Source organism: Petromyzon marinus, chromosome 29 (assembly GCF_048934315.1).
Source record: "Petromyzon marinus isolate PM22_M1 ecotype Great Lakes invasive population chromosome 29, UKy_Petmar_22M1.pri1.0, whole genome shotgun sequence".
Taxonomy (NCBI): Eukaryota; Metazoa; Chordata; class Hyperoartia; order Petromyzontiformes; family Petromyzontidae; genus Petromyzon; species Petromyzon marinus.
Genome location: NC_133695.1, coordinates 5164875 through 5186265, shown reverse-complemented (window position 1 = coordinate 5186265; position 21391 = coordinate 5164875). Strand labels below are relative to the sequence as shown.

At 53.0% G+C, this 21391-nt stretch overlaps 1 protein-coding gene and 1 long non-coding RNA gene across 2 annotated transcripts in view; both read right to left on the bottom strand.

Annotated features, from left to right (window-relative positions):
* The window catches only part of LOC142929339 (uncharacterized), a 335621-nt gene that overhangs the window by 147265 nt on the left and 166965 nt on the right, over positions 1-21391 (bottom strand). The window lies entirely within an intron of this gene.
* LOC116947060 (nidogen-1-like) overlaps positions 1-21391 on the bottom strand; it is a 128542-nt gene that overhangs the window by 51221 nt on the left and 55930 nt on the right. Inside the window, exons 10-13 of the mRNA XM_032962448.2 lie at positions 11138-11235; positions 10405-10546; positions 6841-6975; positions 6306-6437 (exon numbers count right to left, since the gene is read on the bottom strand). Of these exons, the coding sequence (XP_032818339.2) occupies positions 6306-6437; positions 6841-6975; positions 10405-10546; positions 11138-11235 (507 nt within the window). The remainder of the gene's footprint in view (positions 1-6305; positions 6438-6840; positions 6976-10404; positions 10547-11137; positions 11236-21391) is intronic.

Below are 21391 nucleotides of genomic sequence, written 5' to 3'. Positions count from 1 at the left end.
TGCGGTGTGTGTATGTGTGTGTGTGCGGTGTGTGTGTGTGTGCAGTGTGTGTGTGTGTGTGCGGTGTGTGTATGTGTGTGTGTGCGGTGTGTGTATGTGTGTGTGTGCGGTGTGTGCAGAGTGTGTGTGCGGGTGCTGCAGTGTGGAGTGTGTGTGTGTGCGGTGTGTGTGTGCGGTGTGGAGTGTGTGTGTGTGTGGGCGGTGTGCTGCAGTGTGGAGTGTGTGTGTGTGTGCGGTGTGGAGTGTGTGTGTGCGGTGTGTGTGCGGTGTGTGTGTGTGTGCGGTGTGCTGCAGTGTGGAGTGTATGTGTGTGCGGTGTGCTGCAGTGTGGAGTGTGTGTGTGTGTGCGGTGTGCTGCAGTGTGGAGTGTGTGTGTGTGTGCGGTGTGCTGCAGTGTTGAGTGTGTGTGTGTGCGGTGTGCTGCAGTGTGGAGTGTGTGTGTGTGCGGTGTGCTGCAGTGTGGAGTGTGTGTGCGTGCGGTGTGCTGCAGTGTGGAGTGTGTGTGTGTGTGTGTGGTGTGCTGCAGTATGGAGTGTGTGTGTGTGCGGTGTGCTGCAGTGTGGAGTGTGTGTGTGTGTGGTGTGCTGCAGTGTGGAGTGTGTGTGTGTGCGGTGTGCTGCAGTGTGGAGTGTGTGTGTGTGCGGTGTGCTGCAGTGTGGAGTGTGTGTGTGTGTGCGGTGTGCTGCAGTGCGGAGTGTGTGTGTGTGCGGTGTGCTGCAGTGTGGAGTGTGTGTGCGTGCGGTGTGCTGCAGTGTGGAGTGTGTGTGTGTGTGTGGTGTGCTGCAGTATGGAGTGTGTGTGTGTGCGGTGTGCTGCAGTGTGGAGTGTGTGTGTGTGTGGTGTGCTGCAGTGTGGAGTGTGTGTGCGTGTGCGGTGTGCTGCAGTGTGGAGTGTGTGTGTGCGTGCGGTGTGCTGCAGTGTGGAGTGTGTGTGGTGTGCTGCAGTGTGGAGTGTGTGTGTGTGCGGTGTGCTGCAGTGTGGAGTGTGTGTGTGCGGTGTGCTGCAGTGTGACGCGCAGTGTGGAGTGTGTGTGTGTGCGGTGTGCTGCAGTGTAGAGTGTGTGTGTGTGCAGTGTGGTGTGCTGCAGTTTGGAGTGTGGTTGTGTGTGCGGTGTGCTGCAGTGTGGAGTGTGTGTGTGCGGTGTGCTGCAGTGTGGAGTGTGTGTGTGTGTGTGTGCGGTGTGCTGCAGAGCGGAGTGTGTGTGTGTGCGGTGTGCTGCAGTGTGGAGTGTGTGTGCGTGCGGTGTGCTGCAGTGTGGAGTGTGTGTGTGTGTGTGTGGTGTGCTGCAGTATGGAGTGTGTGTGTGTGCGGTGTGCTGCAGTGTGGAGTGTGTGTGTGTGTGGTGTGCTGCAGTATGGAGTGTGTGTGTGTGCGGTGTGCTGCAGTGTGGAGTGTGTGTGTGTGTGGTGTGCTGCAGTGTGGAGTGTGTGTGCAGTGTGGTGTGCTGCAGTTTGGAGTGTGGTTGTGTGTGCGGTGTGCTGCAGTGTGGAGTGTGTGTGTGCGGTGTGCTGCAGTGTGGAGTGTGTGTGTGTGCAGTGTGCTGCAGTGTGGAGTGTGTGCGGTGTGCTGCAGTGTGGAGTGTGTGTGTGCGGTGTGCTGCAGTGTGACGCGCAGTGTGGAGTGTGTGTGTGTGCGGTGTGCTGCAATGTGGAGTGTGTGTGTGTGCAGTGTGGTGTGCTGCAGTTTGGAGTGTGGTTGTGTGTGCGGTGTGCTGCAGTGTGGAGTGTGTGTGTGCGGTGTGCTGCAGTGTGGAGTGTGTGTGTGTGCAGTGTGCTGCAGTGTGGAGTGTGTGCGGTGTGCTGCAGTGTGGAGTGTGTGTGTGCGGTGTGCTGCAGTGTGGAGTGTGTGTGTGCGGTGTGCTGCAGTGTGGAGTGTGTGTGGTGTGCTGCAGTGTGGAGTGTGTGTGTGTGGTGTGCTGCAGTGTGGAGTGTGTGTGTGCGGTGTGCTGCAGTGTGGAGTGTGTGTGTGTGTGCGGTGTGCTGCAGTGTGGAGTGTGTGTGCGGTGTGCTGCAGTGTGGAGTGTGTGTGTGTGCGGTGTGCTACAGTGTGGAGTGTGTGTGTGTGGTGTGCTGCAGTGTGGAGTGTGTGTGTGTGCGGTGTGCTGCAGTGTGGAGTGTGTGTATGTGTGCGGTGTGCTGCAGTGTGGAGTGTGTGTGCGGTGTGCTGCAGTGTGGAGTGTGTGTGCGGTGTGCTGCAGTGTGGAGTGTGTGTGTGCGGTATGCTACAGTGTGGAGTGTGTGTGTGTGTGGTGTGCTGCAGTGTGGAGTGTGTGTGTGGTGTGCTGCAGTGTGGAGTGTGTGTGTGTGGTGTGCTGCAGTGTGGAGTGTGTGTGTGCGGTGTGCTGCAGTGTGGAGTGTGTGTGTGTGTGTGCGGTGTTCTGCAGTGTGGAGTGTGTGTGTGTGTGCGGTGTGCTGCAGTGTGGAGTGTGTGTGCGGTGTGCTGCAGTGTGGAGTGTGTGTGTGTGCGGTGTGCTACAGTGTGGAGTGTGTGTGTGTGCGGTGTGCTGCAGTGTGGAGTGTGTGTGCGGTGTGCTGCAGTGTGGAGTGTGTGTGCGGTGTGCTGCAGTGTGGAGTGTGTGTGTGTGGTGTGCTGCAGTGTGGAGTGTGTGTGTACGGTGTGCTGCAGTGTGGAGTGTGTGTGTGTGCGGTGTGCTGCAGTGTGGAGTGTGTGTGTGTGCGTGCGGTGTGCTGCAGTGTGGAGTGAGTGTGTGTGTGGTGTGCTGCAGTGTGGAGTGTGTGTGTGTGTGCGGTGTGCTGCAGTGTGGAGTGAGTGTGTGTGTGCGGTGTGTGTGCGGTGTGTGTGTGTGTGCGGTGTGCTGCAGTGTGGAGTGTGTGTGCGGTGTGCTGCAGTGTGGAGTGTGTGTGTCCGGTGTGCTGCAGTGTGGAGTGTGTGTGTGCGGTGTGCTGCAGTGTGGAGTGTGTGTGTGCAGTGTGCTGCAGTATGGAGTGTGTGTGTGTGCGGTGTGCTGCAGTGTGGAGTGTGTGTGTGTGTGCGGTGTGCTGCAGTGTGGAGTGTGTGTGTGTGTGCGGTGTGCTGCAGTGTGGAGTGTGTGTGTGTGTCCGGTGTGCTGCAGTGTGGAGTGTGTGTGTGCGGTGTGCTGCAGTGTGGAGTGTGTGTGTGTGTCCGGTGTGCTGCAGTGTGGAGTGTGTGTGTGTGTGCGGTGTGCTGCAGTGTGGAGTGTGTGTGTGCGGTGTTCTGCAGTGTGGAGTGTGTGTGTGTGCGTGCGGTGTGCTGCAGTGTGGAGTGTGTGTGTGTGCGGTGTGCTGCAGTGTGGAGTGTGTGTGTGCGGTGTGCTGCAGTGTGGAGTGTGTGTGCGGTGTGCTGCAGTGTGGAGTGTGTTTGTGTGTGCGGTGTGCTGCAGTGTGGAGTGTGTGTGTGTGTGTGTCCGGTGTGCTGCAGTGTGGAGTGTGTGTGTGCGGTGCAGTGCGGTGTGCTGCAGTTTGGAGTGTGTTTATGTGTGCGGTGCAGTGTCCTGCAGATTGGAGTGTGTGTGGTGCAGTGTGATGTGCTGCTGGTGATCCCCCTCTTTTAGAAGGGGGACCGCACAGACTGTAACAACTAGAGGGGCATCTCACTCCTCAGTGTGCCGGGAAAGGTCCTGGCAAGGATTATTCAATATCGCCTTGCCAGGCACGCTGAGGAGAGGCTTGTGGAGCCCCAATGCGGTTTCAGGAAAGGGCGGTCCTGCACAGATGCCATATTTTCTGTCCGTCTGCTACAGCAGAGGTGTAGGGAATTCGAGCAAGACCTACATCTCTACTTTATTGACCTGGTCAAGGCCTATGATACCATCAATAGGCCTGGGCTCTGGGTTGTTGTTCGTGCTTTTAGAGTACCTGACCCTCTGCTCACGATCATTAAGGACCTTCATGATGGTGAGCGGGCCCGGGTAAAACTATGTGGCCGGGAGTCCGAGCTTTTCTGTGTACACCTTGGGGTGCGAGAGGGATGTCCTCTGGCTCCCACATTATTTAACATCTATTTTGACCACGTAGTTCGTGAAGCCTTCAATAGCTGTACCGGGGGAATCTCCATATGGTACAGATATAATGGGAGGCTGATCGATGCCCGGGTGCAGTCAAGGGATGGCTCCCTATTGCTCAACCACGTTATGTATGCTGATGATTTGGTAATAGCTGCTCATTCAGAGGGGGAGTTAGAGACGCTGCTGCTGAGACTGGAGCGTGCCACTAAGAGATGGGGCCTTACCATCAGCCCCACCAAAACTAAGCACCTGCCTGGGTATTTTGTACCATCGGACACTCCACCCCCACAACTCCCAATCGGTGATGGGGCAGTTGTGAAGAGAGTGGAGAGTTTCCCATACCTGGGAAGTGTGCTTATGACCGGCTCCAGTTTAACAGCAGAGGTCTCACTCCGAATCAGTCGAGCGGCAATATATTTTCATCGGTTGCGTAACCGTGTGTGGAAGCTACCTGGTCTGTCGCTCCGCAATAAGCTTCAGGTCTTCTCGGCCATGGTCATTCCCTCCCTTCTCTATGCTTGCGAAACGTGGACCCCCCTAATGGAACATCTTCGCCGGTTAGAAACATTTAGGCTGGCCTGCCTACGATCCATCCTGGGTTTAACCAGACTGGATTGTGTGAGCTCACAAACCCTTGAAATATCTGGGCAAGGTCCCATCGGTGAGCTCCTCCGGCGGGCAAGGCTGCGATGGCTGGGTCATGTAGCCCGCATGCCCAGCCACCGCATGCCAAAACAGCTTTTGTTCGGCCAGATTGAGGGGGCTAAACGGGCGCGGCACGGGCTAGAGAAGAGATGGAGTGATGTGGTACAGGAGGACGTGGAGCTGAGTGGACTTGCCGATGACTGGTACCAGCGGTGTCAAGATCGGCCTCTGTGGAGGAGGCTCGTGAAGGACGCTACTGGGCAGTTGGAGGTAGTCGCCCTCCAACAACAATAGAGGGCGGAGGAGCGACGCTCACAACAACAAGCGAAGCGCTGGGTGGCTAAAGCACAGGAGGGTTGGCACAGTAGGGGGCACAGGTGGTGCATCAGCCAGTCATCTCAGTCAGTCGACCCGTGGCACCTGGGTCTGCCCCGTGACCTCCTGCCAGCGGGCGTTCGACACTCCACGTGGCCTCAAGGTGCACATGTCCTGGCATAAGAGTCGTGGTGACGTCACCGCCACTTAGTGGCGAATGGCGGTTGTTGTTGTGCTGCAGTGCAATGTAGCATAGTGTCCTGCAGCGTGGAGTGTGTGCGGTGCAGTGTGGTGTTCTGCAGTGTGGAGTGTGTGTGTGTAGTGCTGTGTAGCATAGTGTCCTGCAGTTTGGAATGTGTACGTGTGTGTGTGGAGGGCGGGCGGGCGGCTTCCAGCTGTACCACGTGCCCCGTTCGACCCTAAGCCGGCACGCGTTTGACCCCACGGTAGGATCGCTAAGCACGCGTGCTCTCAGACGAGTAGATGCGCACACAGCGATAGGAACAAAGACGGATGAGCAGGGGGAGAAAGACCATCGTTCTTCAACAGATGGGTCGTGATCCCTAGAACGCATGCATTTGTCACTGGAGGCGGCGAGGGGGAGGGCTGGTCACAGGCCTGGCTGATGATAGATAAACAAAAACAGCGTCTGTGTTGAATTTCCGGAACAAATCATGTCTAAGGCCATTGACCGTCAGCTTTACTTACGGGCGGATCTCTCATGTCTCAAGGCCGCGTCGTCCCAACGTAAACCTCTCGGCCGAGGCTCTGACACCGTCAATCCTCACTTATCGGCGGCACCAGCAGCAGCAGCAGCAGCCATGAGCTATCCACTGCTGGATGAAGGGGACGGCTCCATCTCTGCCCAGGACGCCCTCCGGGGGCGCTTGCGAACCCGGCGACCCGAATTCGATTCCAGCTCACGGCCACCGGCACCAGTGACGGTTTTGTCTGAATCGGTGCTGGGCCTCCCCTAGGTCGGCTCAGCCTCAGAATGAGTAGCTGATGCGGTGTGTAAACATCGCCACTTGGGAGACAAAGGCGGCCGGGTGCGTGCGGTGCTGCCCACCCACCACCTCGTGTGCCGTGCCGGACTTCAGAGGTGCTCGCGAGGGTTAAGTTGCCCCCACTCTCCTCCTCGTCGCGGGCGACGGGGTGAGCTTAGGGTTGTGCCACCCTCTCGTCGTGGCCGCTGGTGCGTCTGCGGTTTAGCTGCCCCCCCCCTCTCCCCAGCCGTCCACCTCGTCGCGGGCTAAGTGGCGTAGTCAGCGTCCGGGGGGGGGGGGTGGGGGGGGGCGGGGCGATCCACCTCGTCGCGGGGCAAGGGGGGAGAGGAGGTGGGGTGGGTGCGGTGACTCACGGACGCAGGAGCGGCCGTCGTCCGAGAACACGTGACCCTCGTCACACTCGCAGCGGAAGGTGCCGGGGAGGTTGACGCAGCGAGCGTGGGGACCGCAGCGGCCGCCCGGGTACTCCGCGCACTCGTCCTGGTCTAGCACACGAGACAGAGACAAAGACCCCCCCCGCGTGGCCTTAACAGACTGCTTGGGGCAAGTGCTGTTAGCGAGCAGCGCCTACGAAGGCCGGCACGGCGCACGAGGGGGTGAAATATTCACGCGGCCACGGGGAGAGAGACACGGAAACTCCAAAATACACAGCAGCAGCAGCGGCGGCGGCGGGCGTCAGGGTCGGGATCGAACCCACGACCTCCTGCATACCTGGCGAGGTAGTTAACGGGGCTGGGGCTAGCGGCGGGGCAGGGGCGATGCTGGGGGTGGGGCTAGGGGGGGAGTCAGGGGGGGTGGGTGGAGGGGGGGAGGGGGGTGGAGGGGGGTGGAGGGGATGGAGGGAGGGGGGGTGGTGGGGGGAGGGGGGGTGGAGGGGGTGGGCCTCACCGTAGCAAACGCGGCCGTCTCCCGTGAAGCCCGCGGCGCATTCGCAGGTGAAGTCGGCGCCCCGACCCGGCCGGCACTGCGCGTTGTTGTCGCAGTCGTGAGTGCCGTCGTAGCAGGCGCTTTGGTCCGCCTCGTCTACACGGGCAAAGGTTCCACACCAGACCCAGCCCGTCCCAACGTCACGAACGCAGCCATAGAGACCGCGGTGGGGGGGGGGGTAAAGTGGTGCTGGCCAGTAAGCAGCGCCTGCGACGGGAGGGGCTGCTCGCAACGCGGCACACGTAGGGGATGGTGCGGCCGGGAATCGAAAATAAAAACACGCTCGGTCACCTTTGCCACGGTGGAGAGAGATGTTGACTACCTCGCCCGGTATACAGGAGGTCGTGGGTTCGCTTGTAAATTTGGAGTCCGCATGTCTTTCTCTCGCCGTGGCCGCTTGGATTTGTCTCCACATTTATTAATGAGCACGCGTTTAGAGAATTCGGCTGCTCCGATACATTTCCACGTTGAGCTATCATTTGTGGCCAGGTCGCTTCTGGCAAAGAGCTGCGCATAGCTCAGTGGAGCCTTACCTAGTAAAATAAAATAAAAAATTGTTTAGTGTACCTCTTATAGCCGCCCCAGTGCTGATGTTCATAAACTGCATCGGGTACTCGTTAAAGGCAGAGTCCACCTCGGGGAAGCCCAGCACCGGCTTCAAATATTCGCCACTCGCGCAGTGCTCTTTACAGCCAGCAACCATCAACTCTCGGGCAAGGTGTTTACATTGAGCGCCTTTGCATGAGAGTCAACTCATGGGTGGGACGTGAGAGGGTGGGAGGGAGGAGAGGGAGGGAGGGGGAGAGGTGAGGGAGGAGAAAGGCATGGGAGGAATGGGTGGAAAGAGGGAGGGAGGGAGGGGAAGTATGGAGGAGAGGGAGGGAGGGGAGGATGGATGGTGGGGAGAGATGGAGGGGGGTGTAGGGGAGGGATGCGAGGGGGGGAGAGACGGAGGGAGGGGAATTATGGAGGAGAGGGAGGAGATCACTGCTGGCTCATTCTTAATTCTCTGTCACTGAGCCAGGAAATCATTTCAAGCTGAGTTGACCAAAAAGTCCGTCGACCGCGATCAACGTGTGCGGCGAGACGGAACGTTTTGACCGGCGGCGCACCGCACTGAACGCTGCCACGGCCCCTCGACAGGGGCAAGGGCGGTGAGCGGGCGGCACGGTGGCTCACGAGGAGGTGGGCGGACGGCTCAGGCCGCCTTTGTCTCCCGATGGGTTCTTTTTTGCCGATGTTTAAAAAAGAAAACACGTGGCACCAGGTGCTCATTCGAGGCCGAGTCGACCTAGGCGGGGCTCAGGAACGGAGGGGGTGGGGGGGGTCGCCCGGTTCGACGCACGGCGTGCTAACCGCTGTGCGACCGCTCACCCAGAGACACACGCGTGTCCGCACGCGTGCGCGCAGTAACAACCACAGAGACACGCAGAAACACGCGCACTCACGCCGGACACAAGTGGGACAGGCAATCGAACACGCAGATTGAGAATAATAACACAAGCCAGGTGCTTGTGCATTGTTACCCCCAATCGATGGGCTTCAACAAACATGGAGCTCACCCCCCCCCCCCACGTACAGCCTCTAACAGACTGTTGGGGCGAGTGCTGTTCGCGGGGAGCACCTATGAAGGCCGGCACGCCGCACGAGGGGCGTGGCTTGGCCAACGCCACGCCCGGCCGCCTTTGTCTCCCCACTTGCTGACGTTTGCACGCCGCGCCCCGTACTCAATTGAGGCCGAGCCGACCTAGGGGAGGCTCAGGCCCGGTTCAGATATTCCGCCACTGGCGTTGGCCCTGAGCGAGGAACGGAGCGGCGAAGCTGCGGCTGAGCAGCCACCACCGCCATTCCCCGCACACAAAGACAAAGATCCCCCGTGTAGCCTTAACAGACTGTAGGGGGCAAGTGCTGTTAGCGAGCACCTGTGAAGGCCGGAACGACACACGAGGGGGTGGGTGGCCAGCAGCACGCCCAACCGCCTTTGTCTTCCCAGTGGCGATGTTTACACACCGCACCAGGTACTCATTTGAGGCTGGGTCGACCTAGGGGAGGCCCAGGACCGGTTCAGATAATCGTCACTGGTGTTGACCATGAGCGGGAATCGAACTCGGGTCGCCGGGTTCATAGCGCAGCGTGCTAACCACTACACTACCGCTCCCCGCACACACACATGCACGCACACACACGCGCACACACACACGCACACACACAGACACGCTGACAATGAAAACAGAACTTGAAGGAATAAATATTAAATATATAAATATATCTCGCTCTCTTTCCACCTCCCCCCCCGGGGTTTCAGCCGCAGAGGGATTGGGCAGACATCGATGTAAAAACAACAACTAAAAATTCCGCTGGCATTTTAAAAAGTGGAGCTGGGATTCGTATTCGAGTTATTTATTTATTGTTTAGTTACGGGGGAGGGGGCGGGGTGGAGGAGGGCAAAGGGGGGAGGGAGGAGAGATTATTCCTATTATTATTATTTTTGCCTCGCAATGCAACCGGCAGAATCGTGTTGACAGGGCCTCATTGTGACGACGGTGACCTCTGACCCCGGGGCAAATGCCCTCGCTGAGCTGGACGATTGTTTTGATTTATTGCCTAGTCCGTCCTCCACTCCCCCGCCACCCCCCCACCCCCATCTAACCTGCTGACATCCCCCCTAATGGACATCTGTCAAAAAGAGCTTCGTAGCTCATCGGATTCCTCCTCCAGTCTAAGTAAAGATTCTGCGACTGTGATTCTGTCTGCGTGTCGCTGTACCTTATAGATGTTCACGATACATAGTTGGTAAATCCCCCCCACACTGCTTTGCCCCCGCCCCCCGCCCCCTAATAAGTTGCCATCGACGTCGAGTTGTCATCACGCGTCTCTCGCAGAGCGTTGCATCCCCACCTGCGTCGTCTTACAGGACGGCCGAAGCGGATGTCGTAGAGCTACCTCCGAGATCACTCTTCAGTGAGCTCTGCCGTGCGAGAGCGGCGCCCGTCGGTCCAAGCCGAGTGCGAGCGTCAGATGGTGGCGATGGCTTGTGGGATAGACCATGGCAGCTGATGCTTATGACGATGAAGACGAATAATGTTTGCGCACCGTGCTGCTCACCTTCTATCATTGACCAGGGCCAACGTCAGCGATGAGCAATATCTGAACCAATCCCTGGCCCTCCCTGGCTCGGCCCCCCTCCTTCGCAAACTCACACTGAACCAGCGTGGTGAAGTATGGTGGAGCGACAACCCCACCCCGTCCCTCACCCCACCTTGATGCAAACAAACCCAATTCATTCACTTGCCCGTCGCAATACCTCAAACGAACGAACAAGCAAAGCAAACCCACCGTCCGATCTAAAACTGGCCGGCCGCTCGCAAAAAAGGTTTCACTTCCGCTCGTAAGTCAAAGTGAACGGGGGGCCCCCTGCGTTCACGTGGCGGAGGTGGCTGTTTGTGTGTCATCTCTCTCCTCTCCTCCTCTCTCATCTCCTCTCTCGATGTCCTCCCTCGCCCGCCCGCTCGCTCTCCCTCTCACCGGTGATGGAGCCGATCTTGTTGGTGGTGGCGTAGCGCAGGATGAGGCCGCTGGCGTCGTACAGAGTGAAGATTCGCCCGACGCTCAGCCTCTGCGTGTGTGGCACCTGGACACCGCCCTCCCCGTCATCGTGCGGGCAACTCTGTGGGTGGGGGGGGAGGGGGGGGAGGAGTTGGTGGGGTGTAGCGAAGAAGCGATGCTCGTTGTGGGGATACCCAAGGGAGGGGGTGACACGGGAGTTGGGGGGGGGTAACGGGGGCGCTGGGAGTGGTGGGGATGTTGGCGTGGTGAGCCTCAACGCGGAGGACACCGATGCGAAGGCCGCTATCGCCACGACGACGGTGGTGATGAGGATGATTGTAATGATGAGGATGACGAAGATGACAATGATGATGACGCTGCTGAGGATTACGGTGATTATTACGGTAATAAGGATGACAATGGTGATATCAATCATGAAGACACAGCCATCATGAAGGAAAAGACGACGATGATGATGAGGATGATGATGGTAATGATGAGGATGATGACCTATGACGATTACGATGACGATAACGACCAAGATGACAATGTTGATGACGCTGACGAGTATGATGATGGTGATCGCGATGACGATGACCACAATGATGATTAGAATGACGACGACGCCGCCGATAAGGACAATGCCAACAATGACGATGACGACGACGATGATGATGATGATGTAGAGGAGAGGGAGAGGAGAGAACAGCACCTGGTAGGTGATGTTCTGCTTCCACGTCTGCCTGAACGTCTCGGTGCGGCCGCTGCCGTAGTCCACGACGTACTCCCGCAACGACGTCGACGTCACCACTGCAGCGGCAACATGAGAAACCTCGTCACAAGGCCGTGGCAACGTCGTGGCAACGTCGTGGCAATGTCGTTGCAACGTCGTCGCCAACGTCGTCGCTACGTCGTAGCAGCGTCGTCGCAACGTCGTGACGTCGCAGCAGCGTCGTCGCAACGTCGTGACGTCGCAGCAGCGTCGTGGCAACGTCGTGACGTCGCAGCAACGTCGTGGCAACGTCGTGACGTCGTAGCAGCGTCGTCGCAACGTCGTGACGTCGCAGCAACGTCGTCGCAACGTCGTGACGTCGTAGCAGCGTCGTTGCAACGTCGTGACGTCGCAGCAACGTCGTCGCAACGTCGTGACGTCGCAGCAACGTCGTCGCAACGTCGTGACGTCGTAGCAGCGTCGTCGCGATGTCATCGCAACATCGCGACAACGTCGAAGCAACGTCGTCGCAACGCCGTGACGTCGTTGCTATGTCGTCGCAACGTCGTGGCGACGTCGTGGCAACGTCGCGGCGATGTCGTCGCAACGTCGTGACGTCGCAGCAACGTCGTCGCAACGTCGTGACGTCGTAGCAGCGTCGTCGCGATGTCATCGCAACATCGCGACAACGTCGAAGCAACGTCGTCGCAACGCCGTGACGTCGTTGCTATGTCGTCGCAACGTCGTGGCGACGTCGTGGCAACGTCGCGGCGATGTCGTCGCAACGTCGTAGCGGCGTCGTCGTGATGTCGTCTCTCGCGCGGCCCTTCTCGGACGCACGGGGGTTTCCAAATAGATGATTCGCTTCGTTTCGTGACGTCCATAGCACGTTGGGGGGGAAAAAAAACCCAACCGAAAACAAACAATATATATACACACACGCGCGCAATTCTCATCAGCATCATCATCAGCGAACCCAGTTATTCGCCTCGCATGAAAGATGCCGCTCAAGCCGACAGAAAGTGTACAAAGCCGCTGCCGGTTACTCGTACAGAAACAAAAGCCTCGATTTGAAAATACAAAACAGGATTGTGGGTACTCTTTGGTTTTTTCGGTAAAGTCACGTAGGTAAAATAAAATAAATGAAAACAACTAAATTAAATCACGGCGTTTCGGAGGCAACACAAGCTTCCGTCTTCAGGTGGAACAGTCACAGCAAAATAGCTGTATCAAGTGAGGAGCTCTGAGACACCCGAGATTATATACAGGTTAAGGGGGGGGGGGGGAGGAGCCAGGCAGGGACGTGAGTGGGGGGGGAGGGCTAAGTTAAGCCGCCTTTTGTTATGCTGCAGGGGGTTCGGGAGATGCGGAGGTTCACTGCGCGAGCTAAATGGAAAGGTTGTACCATTATAAGGCAGCTAAAGTTTGACTTGGTTTATGACATCTTTCCAATGGTTGCTCAATTTAAAACCATATTCTCGGTTGAAGTTGTGTCTATGTTTGTATATATGGATGGCTTCATGGACAAATCTTTGGTAATAACCGGAAGGTTTGCAGAGCACTTTGGCATCGGAGAAGACAATGTCATGAGAACCCGCTGTGTTGAAACAATGATCAGCCACGGCCGAAGAATTCGTTCTGCCGTGTTTCAAATCTGATTTGTGCTCGCGAATTCGGTCAGAAACATGTCGTTTCGTCTCCCCGATATAGCAATCACCGCAGGTATAACTCAATTTGTAAACACCGGGGTACTGTAAGTCAGGAATGACATTTTTTACGGATTGGATCAGATTACGGATTTTGTGTACAGTATTGAACCGGACCTGGATCTTGTGTTTGTTTAGAATTTTGGAAATATTTTTGGTAACGCCTGCCATGTATGGCAGTGTGATGATTTTGATTGGAGTATCAGGTGGTTGTTTCTGTATGGTGGGAGAAACAGCTTGGCAGATAGTATGGTCAGAGTAACCGTTCATCTTGAGGGCCAGGTGTACATGTTTTAATTCACTGGCCAGGTGGTATTGGTCAGAAATGCAATGAGCTCTGTGGTATAATGTTTTGATGAGATAATTCTTTTGAGCCGGTTGGTGGTGGGAATCACGCTTCAAGTAGGAATCTGTGTGGGTGGACTTCCTGTAAACAGAATGTCCAAAAGAGCCATCAGTCCTCCTCTCAAACAGAATATCCAAGAATGGCAGCTTGCCATCTTTCTCCACTTCCATGGTGGATGGGTGTCTGGATGGGTGTCTGGAATTGATGTGGTCTAGAAAATGGTTCAAAGCTGGGAGGCCATGTGGCCAAATGACGAAAGTGTCATCCACATATTTCTTCCACAGGGAAGGACGAAGGGTGGATGTCTGGATGGCGTCTGATTCAAATTTCTCCATGAAAACATTGGCTATCACTGGTGACAAGGGGGGACCCATAGGGGTACCCTCATTTTGTTTTGTAGAAGGTACCATTACAGGTAAAGTAAGTATTGGTGAGGCAGTGCCTAACCAGTGCAGGTACATCAGGGTTCAGTCCATGTTGGACCAAATCTTCAATTATTGTTATGGTATCAGGTACTGGGACCTTGGTGAACAGAGAGACCACGTCAAAGCTGACGAGGATATCATCAGGAGATAGTACAATGTCCTTGGCCATAGAAACCAATTGGGTTGAGTTATGTACTGCTAAGGTGGTCTTGCCAGTGAAGGGAAGCAGAGTATCCGATAAAAAACGGGCTAGCTTGTAGGTAGGGGAGTTAATCGTGGACACGATGGATCGTAGTGGGGTACCTTCTTTATGGATCTTGGGAAGACCATAGAGTCTGGGAGGTCTTGCAGCTGAGGGTTTTAGGGAGGGACGTTTGGTTGGTTCGATTAGGGAAGTCGAACTAGTGATGATCTTGTTGGTTTTTATCGTTAGGCTGTTAGTAGGATCACTTTTAATTTTTGAGTAACTCCCATAATTGAGTAGGTCCTGGATTTTGTTGTTGTACGAGTTTTTATCCATAATGACAGTGGCATTGCCCTTGTCGGCCGAGAGGATGGCTATATCATCGCTCTTTTTTAAATTCGCGAGTTCAGAGCGTTCGTTTTTGCTAATGTTTCTAATGGGTTTCTTAGCATTCTTGAGAAAAGTGGCTATTTCAACTCTCGCAACGTCCGCTTGGATGGGTCCTATGCCTTTGAGGGCTACATCGACCTAAGAGATGATATCCTCTACTGGTATATGTTTAGGGTTGACAGCAAAATTTAGCCCTTTAGCCAATACCGTTTTCAGATTGTCCGAAATCGGGATGTTACTCTGATTAATAACGATTTTGTTAACATTCAGTTTGTGATCTGTGGTTCTGGCTCCTCCCCCCTCCCCCCCTCCCTTTAACCTCTATATAATCTCAGGTGTCTCAGAGCTCCTCACTTGATACAGTTTTTTTATGTGGCTGTTACACCTGAAGACGGAAGCTTGTGTTGCCTCCAAAACGTCGTGATTTAATTTAGTTGTTTTCAGTTTAACACGTAGGCTTTCGCGACCAATATTATTAATAATAAAGGTTTTTGGGTTAGATCGTGTTATTTATAAATGTTTCGTAATCCTCCACCACCCGACACGGCCAATCAGCAAAAAAGTGTCACATTGACAAAAGACAATTAGTTCACTACTTTAGCCCAACGGTGTGTTGAAGAGTGAATCCACAACATTTACAGTTTGAATACGACGTTTCGCTGGTAATTACATCCAGCATCATCGGGCAATTCGCCAGAATGGTAAAGCCCTCACTTGCTCCCAGTCTTAAATAGAGCAGCAGGGTGACGTCATCATTTAACTCATTCAGGTGCAGTAATTATATAATCGATTTGTGATCAGTCAATGGTTATGATTAGCAATGAGTTGTAGATTAGTAATTAGTTGTAATGTGTGTTATTGTGATTATATGCTACATTAATAATCTGTTAATTAGTATGTGTTTCCCCTATACGGAATTGTAATATGTATTATTTAATAATTCGCTTCCAAACCGCACTAAGCCTATAGCTATCAGAGCGATTAAAGTTATTTCTATTTCTCTCAATTTCAATGGATTCTCTAATTAGTCAATGCCAGTAATAATTAGTTTTACACAATACTTCAACGTTATAAATAACGCGATCTAACCCGAAGACCTAAAATATGAATAATATTGGTCGCGAGAGCCTACGTGTTAAACTGACTAACCTCTATGGGGAGGATACTTTTCTTAAAACCAGAAAGTTGGAGAACCTCCGCATTAAGCGGATAAAATTGATATCTTCCCTGGCGTTCCTCAAAAGGTGCAGAGATTCAAAGGTAATACCAAACGCTGTTAAAATAACACATCACAAAGTATTCTAAAGCTAACCAAATACTACACAAAGCTAGCGAATTATTATTAATAGAGAGAATACAGCACAACAGGAGTGAATTATCTTACATTTCGGAATCGCTAAAGCAGTTACACTTAGATATAAGCAATAGTGTATCCATGCATTATTGGAATATAATAGATACCATAACACAACAATCGGCTGATAATGTGTTTAATCTAACAAAAACTAACCAAATGAATACATTTTCTAGACTTTATAATAAACAAATCCCTACTAAAAACGAACAATTTAAAAACAAAACCGTAATGAACTTGATTAACACTTCTTTGGTTCTTTCGGTAAAGTCACGCAGAATGAGAATAAAATAATAAATTGATAAAATAAAATTATTATTATTTTATTCTCATTCTACGTGACTTTATCGAAAGAACCAAAGAAGGTGAATCCTTGCAGTCACGAAAGCTTTAAATCGAAATTTGACTAACACTGTTTTAACTAGTGACATGATCTCTGTCCTTTCTAAAGGCCTTAACTTTGCCGTTACCCCACACACAATTCCAGTGGATGAGATAATTGCTGAGGTAGAATCAGCAGTAAGACTCCTTCCACATAATGAGGCAGAGATGACTAGACACGAGGTTGCCAAAATAATTGAGAATAGCAAAGTTCCAAAAGTAAATATTAGCTCTAACGAAGCAAAAGCCTTAAGAGAGCTCCGTGTAAATTAAGATATCCAAATCTTGGCAGCTGATAAAGGCCGCACTACTGTAGTTATGTCACGAGCCGATTATGATAATAAAATTAGAAATTTACTAGAGGAAAATACCTACATTAAAATTAAACGAGATCCAACTAATACATTGGAATGTAAGGCTACTGCAATAATTGCAAATTCATTAATCCCTAAGAATGAGCAACACCAAATTAAGCCAAGGGCCTCAAAACCACCTAGACTGTATGGGTTACCAAAGATTAATAAAAGCGGCATCCCATTACGACCCAGTCAGTACAATTGACTCTGCCACTTACAAATTAGCAAAATAAATAACTGAACAAATACAGCCCAACATCAGTAGGACATCTTCATGCATAAGAAATTCAGAACATCTTGTGAATGTAATTAAAGATATTAAACTTAATCCTAATGATATTCTGGTAAGTTTTGATGTGATTTCTCTATTCACTAAGGTTACAGTGAACGAATCGCTTAAATTACTTGATACACTAGTAAAGAATACAGGTTTACCAAAAGATATTCCGAAACTTGCTGACCATTGTTTAAATAACACTTACTTCTTATGGAGAGGGGATTTCTTTAAACAAAAGGAAGGAGCAGCAATGGGCTCTCCTTTATCTCCTGCTATAGCAAATCTGTAAATGGAAAACTTTGAAATAAGAGCACTTGCCTCGAGCACATTAAAACCATCTTTTTGGTTTAGATATGTGGATGACACTTTGGTTGTCTGGCCACATGGTAAAGATACACTTAATGATTTTCTAAATAATCTCAATGCACAAAACCCGGCCATCCAGTTCACCATGGAAATGGAGGTGAATAACATACTCCCGTTCCTAGATATTTTGCTTGGACACGGCCTAAACGGTAAAATAACACACATCATTTACAGAAAGCAAACGCACACTGATGCCTATCTGAATGCAGATTCGCATCATCATCCAGCTCATAAATCCTCTCTTATCACGACGCTCATACATCGGGCTAAAACAGTGTCAGATGGTGAAAGTCTAGTGAGAGAAATCAAACACGTTAAATAAGCATTACGACAGAATGGCTGCAATAATACTCAAATTAACAGAGCACTGAATGCCAAATCACGATCGCAAAGCAACACTGCTGAAAGCGATCAGATTGTTAAAACAATTAAAATTCCATATATCTCAGGAGTAACTGACAAATTAGCCCGTGTTTTGCAAAAGCAAAACATTACAGTTAGATTTGGCACAGTACACAAAATTCAAAAACTAGTATCTTGCACTAAAGACGAATTACCTAAATTATCAACAGATGGTGCATATCGGATTAATTGTTTACGTGGTAGATGCTATATTGGACAGACGGAACGTAGCATCAGCATAAGACTAAAAGAACACCGAAGAAATGTTAAATTATCTCAAGCACAACTGTCGGCAGTGGCAGAACATGCTTGCCAACAAGGGCACTCAATTGATTTTGATAACGTTGAAGTGTTGTGTAAAACGAATTATTACTGGCAAAGACTAATTAGAGAATCCATTGAAATTGGGAGAAATAGAAATAACTTTAATCGCTCTGATAGCTATAGGCTTAGTGTGGCTTGGAAGCGTATTATTAAATAATACATATTACAATTCCTTATAGGGGAAACACATACTAATTAACAGATTACTAACATAGCATATAATCACAATAACACACATTACAACTAATTACTAATCTATAACTCATTACTAATCATAACCATTGACTGATTACCAATCGATTATATAATTACTGCACATGAATGAGTTAAATGATGACGTCACCCTGCTGCTCTATTTAAGACCGGGAGCAAGCGAGGGCTTTACCATTCTGGCGAATTGCCCGATGATGCTGGATGTAATTACCAGCGAAACGTCGTATTCAAACTGTAGATGTGGATTCACTCTTCAACACACTGGTGGGCTAAAGTAGTGAACTAATTGTCTTTTGTCAACGTGAAACTTTTGCTGATTGGCCGTGTCGGGTGGTGTAGGGTTACGACACATTTATAAATAACGCGATCTAACCCCAAAAACCTTTATTATGAATTAGTTGTTTTCATTTATTTTATTTTACCTACGTGACTTTACCGAAAAAAACAAAGAGTATGAATCTTTGCAGTCACGAAAAGCTTCAAATCTAGGATTGTGGGTACCGCACGAACCCAGACGATGTCACTTCCCAAGTGAACGGGCATTGGTCGTGGGTAACGCACAAACACAAATGATGTCACTCCACAATCAGAATATTTATTTTGACACCGGAGGAATCCGATGAGCTATGAAGCTCTGCCACTGCTGAAGTTGGCCGCAGTTGCGCTGCTGTCCACGCAGCTCCCGTCGACCGATGCGTCTTCCGGGGGGGGGGGGGGGGGAGGGGTTTGTGCCACGTGCGCTGTTCGGCACGACGTCCGACGTTCCGCTCCACGTTGCCGGGAAGCTTCTTCAGGAGGCACGCTTTTTTTTTATCATTCCTGAAGCTGTGGGGGGAGAGCGCCCTCCTTTCGCTCTCCGCGTTCGTCTGAGAATGCGGGAGTTAATTAAGGTGTCGATTTCAAATTCAACGCACCAATCGCCCCCCCCCCCCGCATCGAACGCGCGTCCAGGCTGGGCCAGCTCGGGCCGGACCGGGCCGGGCGGAATTCGCAGGCAGGGAGAGAGAGGAGAAAGAGAGGACCACAACGGCCGAGCGATGAAGCCCCACACCAATGGCACATCCATCACGCCCAGCCTGATGATGATGATGATGAAGTACCTGGCGTGAGCAACAACACTCAGCCAGCATCGCCACCCCCCCCCACCCTCAACCACCCTTCCTCCCCACCGCCACCGCCACCCTGGCCCCCACCGAAAGGAAAACTGCAAATACGGAACGGATCAACAAGACTCGCTCCGCTCGCTCGACTCCGTACATGGCGAGATAAGTGCTGGAGGTGAAGATGGGCGGCGGCCGCGGGGGGGGGGGGAAAGGAGCAGCCCCTGAAATTGCCTTCGCCCACCGCACGAGGCGTGTTTGGCCTACTCTTCCACACTCGCCACAAGGACAAAAGATCCCCCCGTGTAGCCTTAACAGACTGTTGGGGCAAGCGCTGTTAGCGAGTAGCGGCACCTGTGAAGGCCGGCACGGCACACACGAGCAGCTGGGTGGCCAGCAGCACGCCCGCCCGTCCGTCTTTGTCTCCCCAGTGGCGATGTTTTTAAACGCTACACGATCGCTCGTAGCCTTCGCAGAGACCGCCGACGCAAGGGCTGTGAGCGAGCGGCACTCTGGCGCACAAGGCGGTGGGCGGCGGACAGCATCAAGCTCGGCCGCCTTTGTCTCCCGACGTTTTTTTTGCCGATGTTTCAACAACAACAAAAAACACGTGCCATCAGGTGCTCATTTGAGGCCGAGTCTACCTAGGGGAGGCCCAGGACCCGGTTGGGATAATCCGTCACTGGTCTTGGCCGATCGACTTGCCTTGCCTTGCCTGCCTGCCGGTCGATCGACTGAATGACTTGCTGGGTGGACAGAGGTCTGGGCGACGAGGAGTGGCGAGGTGGGTGGGGGGGGGATGTCGGATTATTATATTAATTTTTATTCTTTTTGTTACCCAGGGAGATCGCATCAAACCCTGACGTCGCAGCGTCTGGCGCGTTCACCTTCTTCGCTGCAGCAGACGGCTGCTCTGCCCATGAATGGCGAATTTACAAAAAAATGCGTGGCACTAAATTAATAGAGGCGCTGGTAGGTGATGGTTTTAGAAGCCGACACGTCTCTTCCGCACTGGCAAAGCACGTGTCGACACGCGTGTGAGCACGCACCAGCCCACGTAGGTCGACTCAGCCTTAAATGAGACATCGCCCACAGTCTGCTGCAGGCTACACGGGTGATCTTTGTCTTTAGTACACCAGCAGCCCGGCGCGGTTTGTAGCGGGCGATTTATTTACTTGTTTACTGCCCCCACCCCCTCTACTCCCACCCTCCTGCCCCCACCCTGCTCCCCCGCCCCCCCGTGCTCCCCCTGCAACTTGTCAGGCTGAGTGAGCGACCGACGCAGCCCGCGAAAAATAAACCCGGCGGGAAAGAAAATAAACCCAGGGCGGGGGGCGGGGGGCGGGGGGCGGGGGCGGGGGGTGGGGGCGGTGGGTGGGGGGCCGATTCTGCCATTGCTGCTGTGGCTCGTGGGAGGGTGGAGGTGGGAGGGTGGACGAGACAGGGTGGATGAAGGAGGCTGGATGAGGGAGGGTGGACGAGGGAGGGTGGACGAGGCAGGGTGAACGAGGCAGGGTGGACGAGGCAGGGTGGACGAGGGAGGGTGGACGAGGGAGGGTGGACGAGGGAGGGTGGACGAGGCAGGGTGGACGAGGCAGGTTGGACGAGGCAGGGTGGACGAGGCAGGTTGGACGAGGGAGGATGGACGAGGCAGGGTGGATGAGGGAGGATGGATGAGGGAGGATGGATGCGTGGGAGGGGCCGGGCTGCTCTTTCCACGACACTTGCAGACCCTGCATCTGCTTTTCATCAGCAGCCTCAACTGTCCAATTACCCCCCCTACCACTAACCCCCCCCCCACCCGCTCTCTTCGTCCGGGCCCCTCCTGCCCCTGGTGCACGCAGTTTCACCGCCTGCGCACTCAATGCCTGGGATTGATTGGGGTCAGCGGACGGGTTCAGGGAGCCGAGTTGCGTCAACCTCCAAGCGCCTCGAGTTTCCGATTTCAAATGTCACTGGGCCCAGAGTTCAAATTGCTTAGACCCGGCCGGGATGGTTGGTGTGAATTTGTATTTCATTTTGGAGGGTGAATTTTTACATCTCTCTTACGTGACGTGTGTCCGTCAACGCGGGGACCATAGTAGGCTACAGCGTTGGGGTTTGGCCCAACGCTACCCCTTTCTCTATTGGCCACTGCTCTCTTGACCGACCGTCGCTGACCAGCGCGGGGAAGTATGTCTCTGTAGCTTTACCAGTTTTTGTTGTTGTTGTTGTTATTGTATTACACGGTTTGCACAGCGCAGTCGGCCCACAGGCCCCAAAACGTCAAGCGGTCAGCAATCAATCTACATTGAAAACTAATTTCTCTAGAACTGATTTTTGTCTTTAGATTGTTGTCCTTCCCCTGCACCTCCGATTACGGTTGGGTTACGTACGGTGCGAAAGAAGTTCAACATACATAGACTCACACAGAGGCCCATATACTCACAC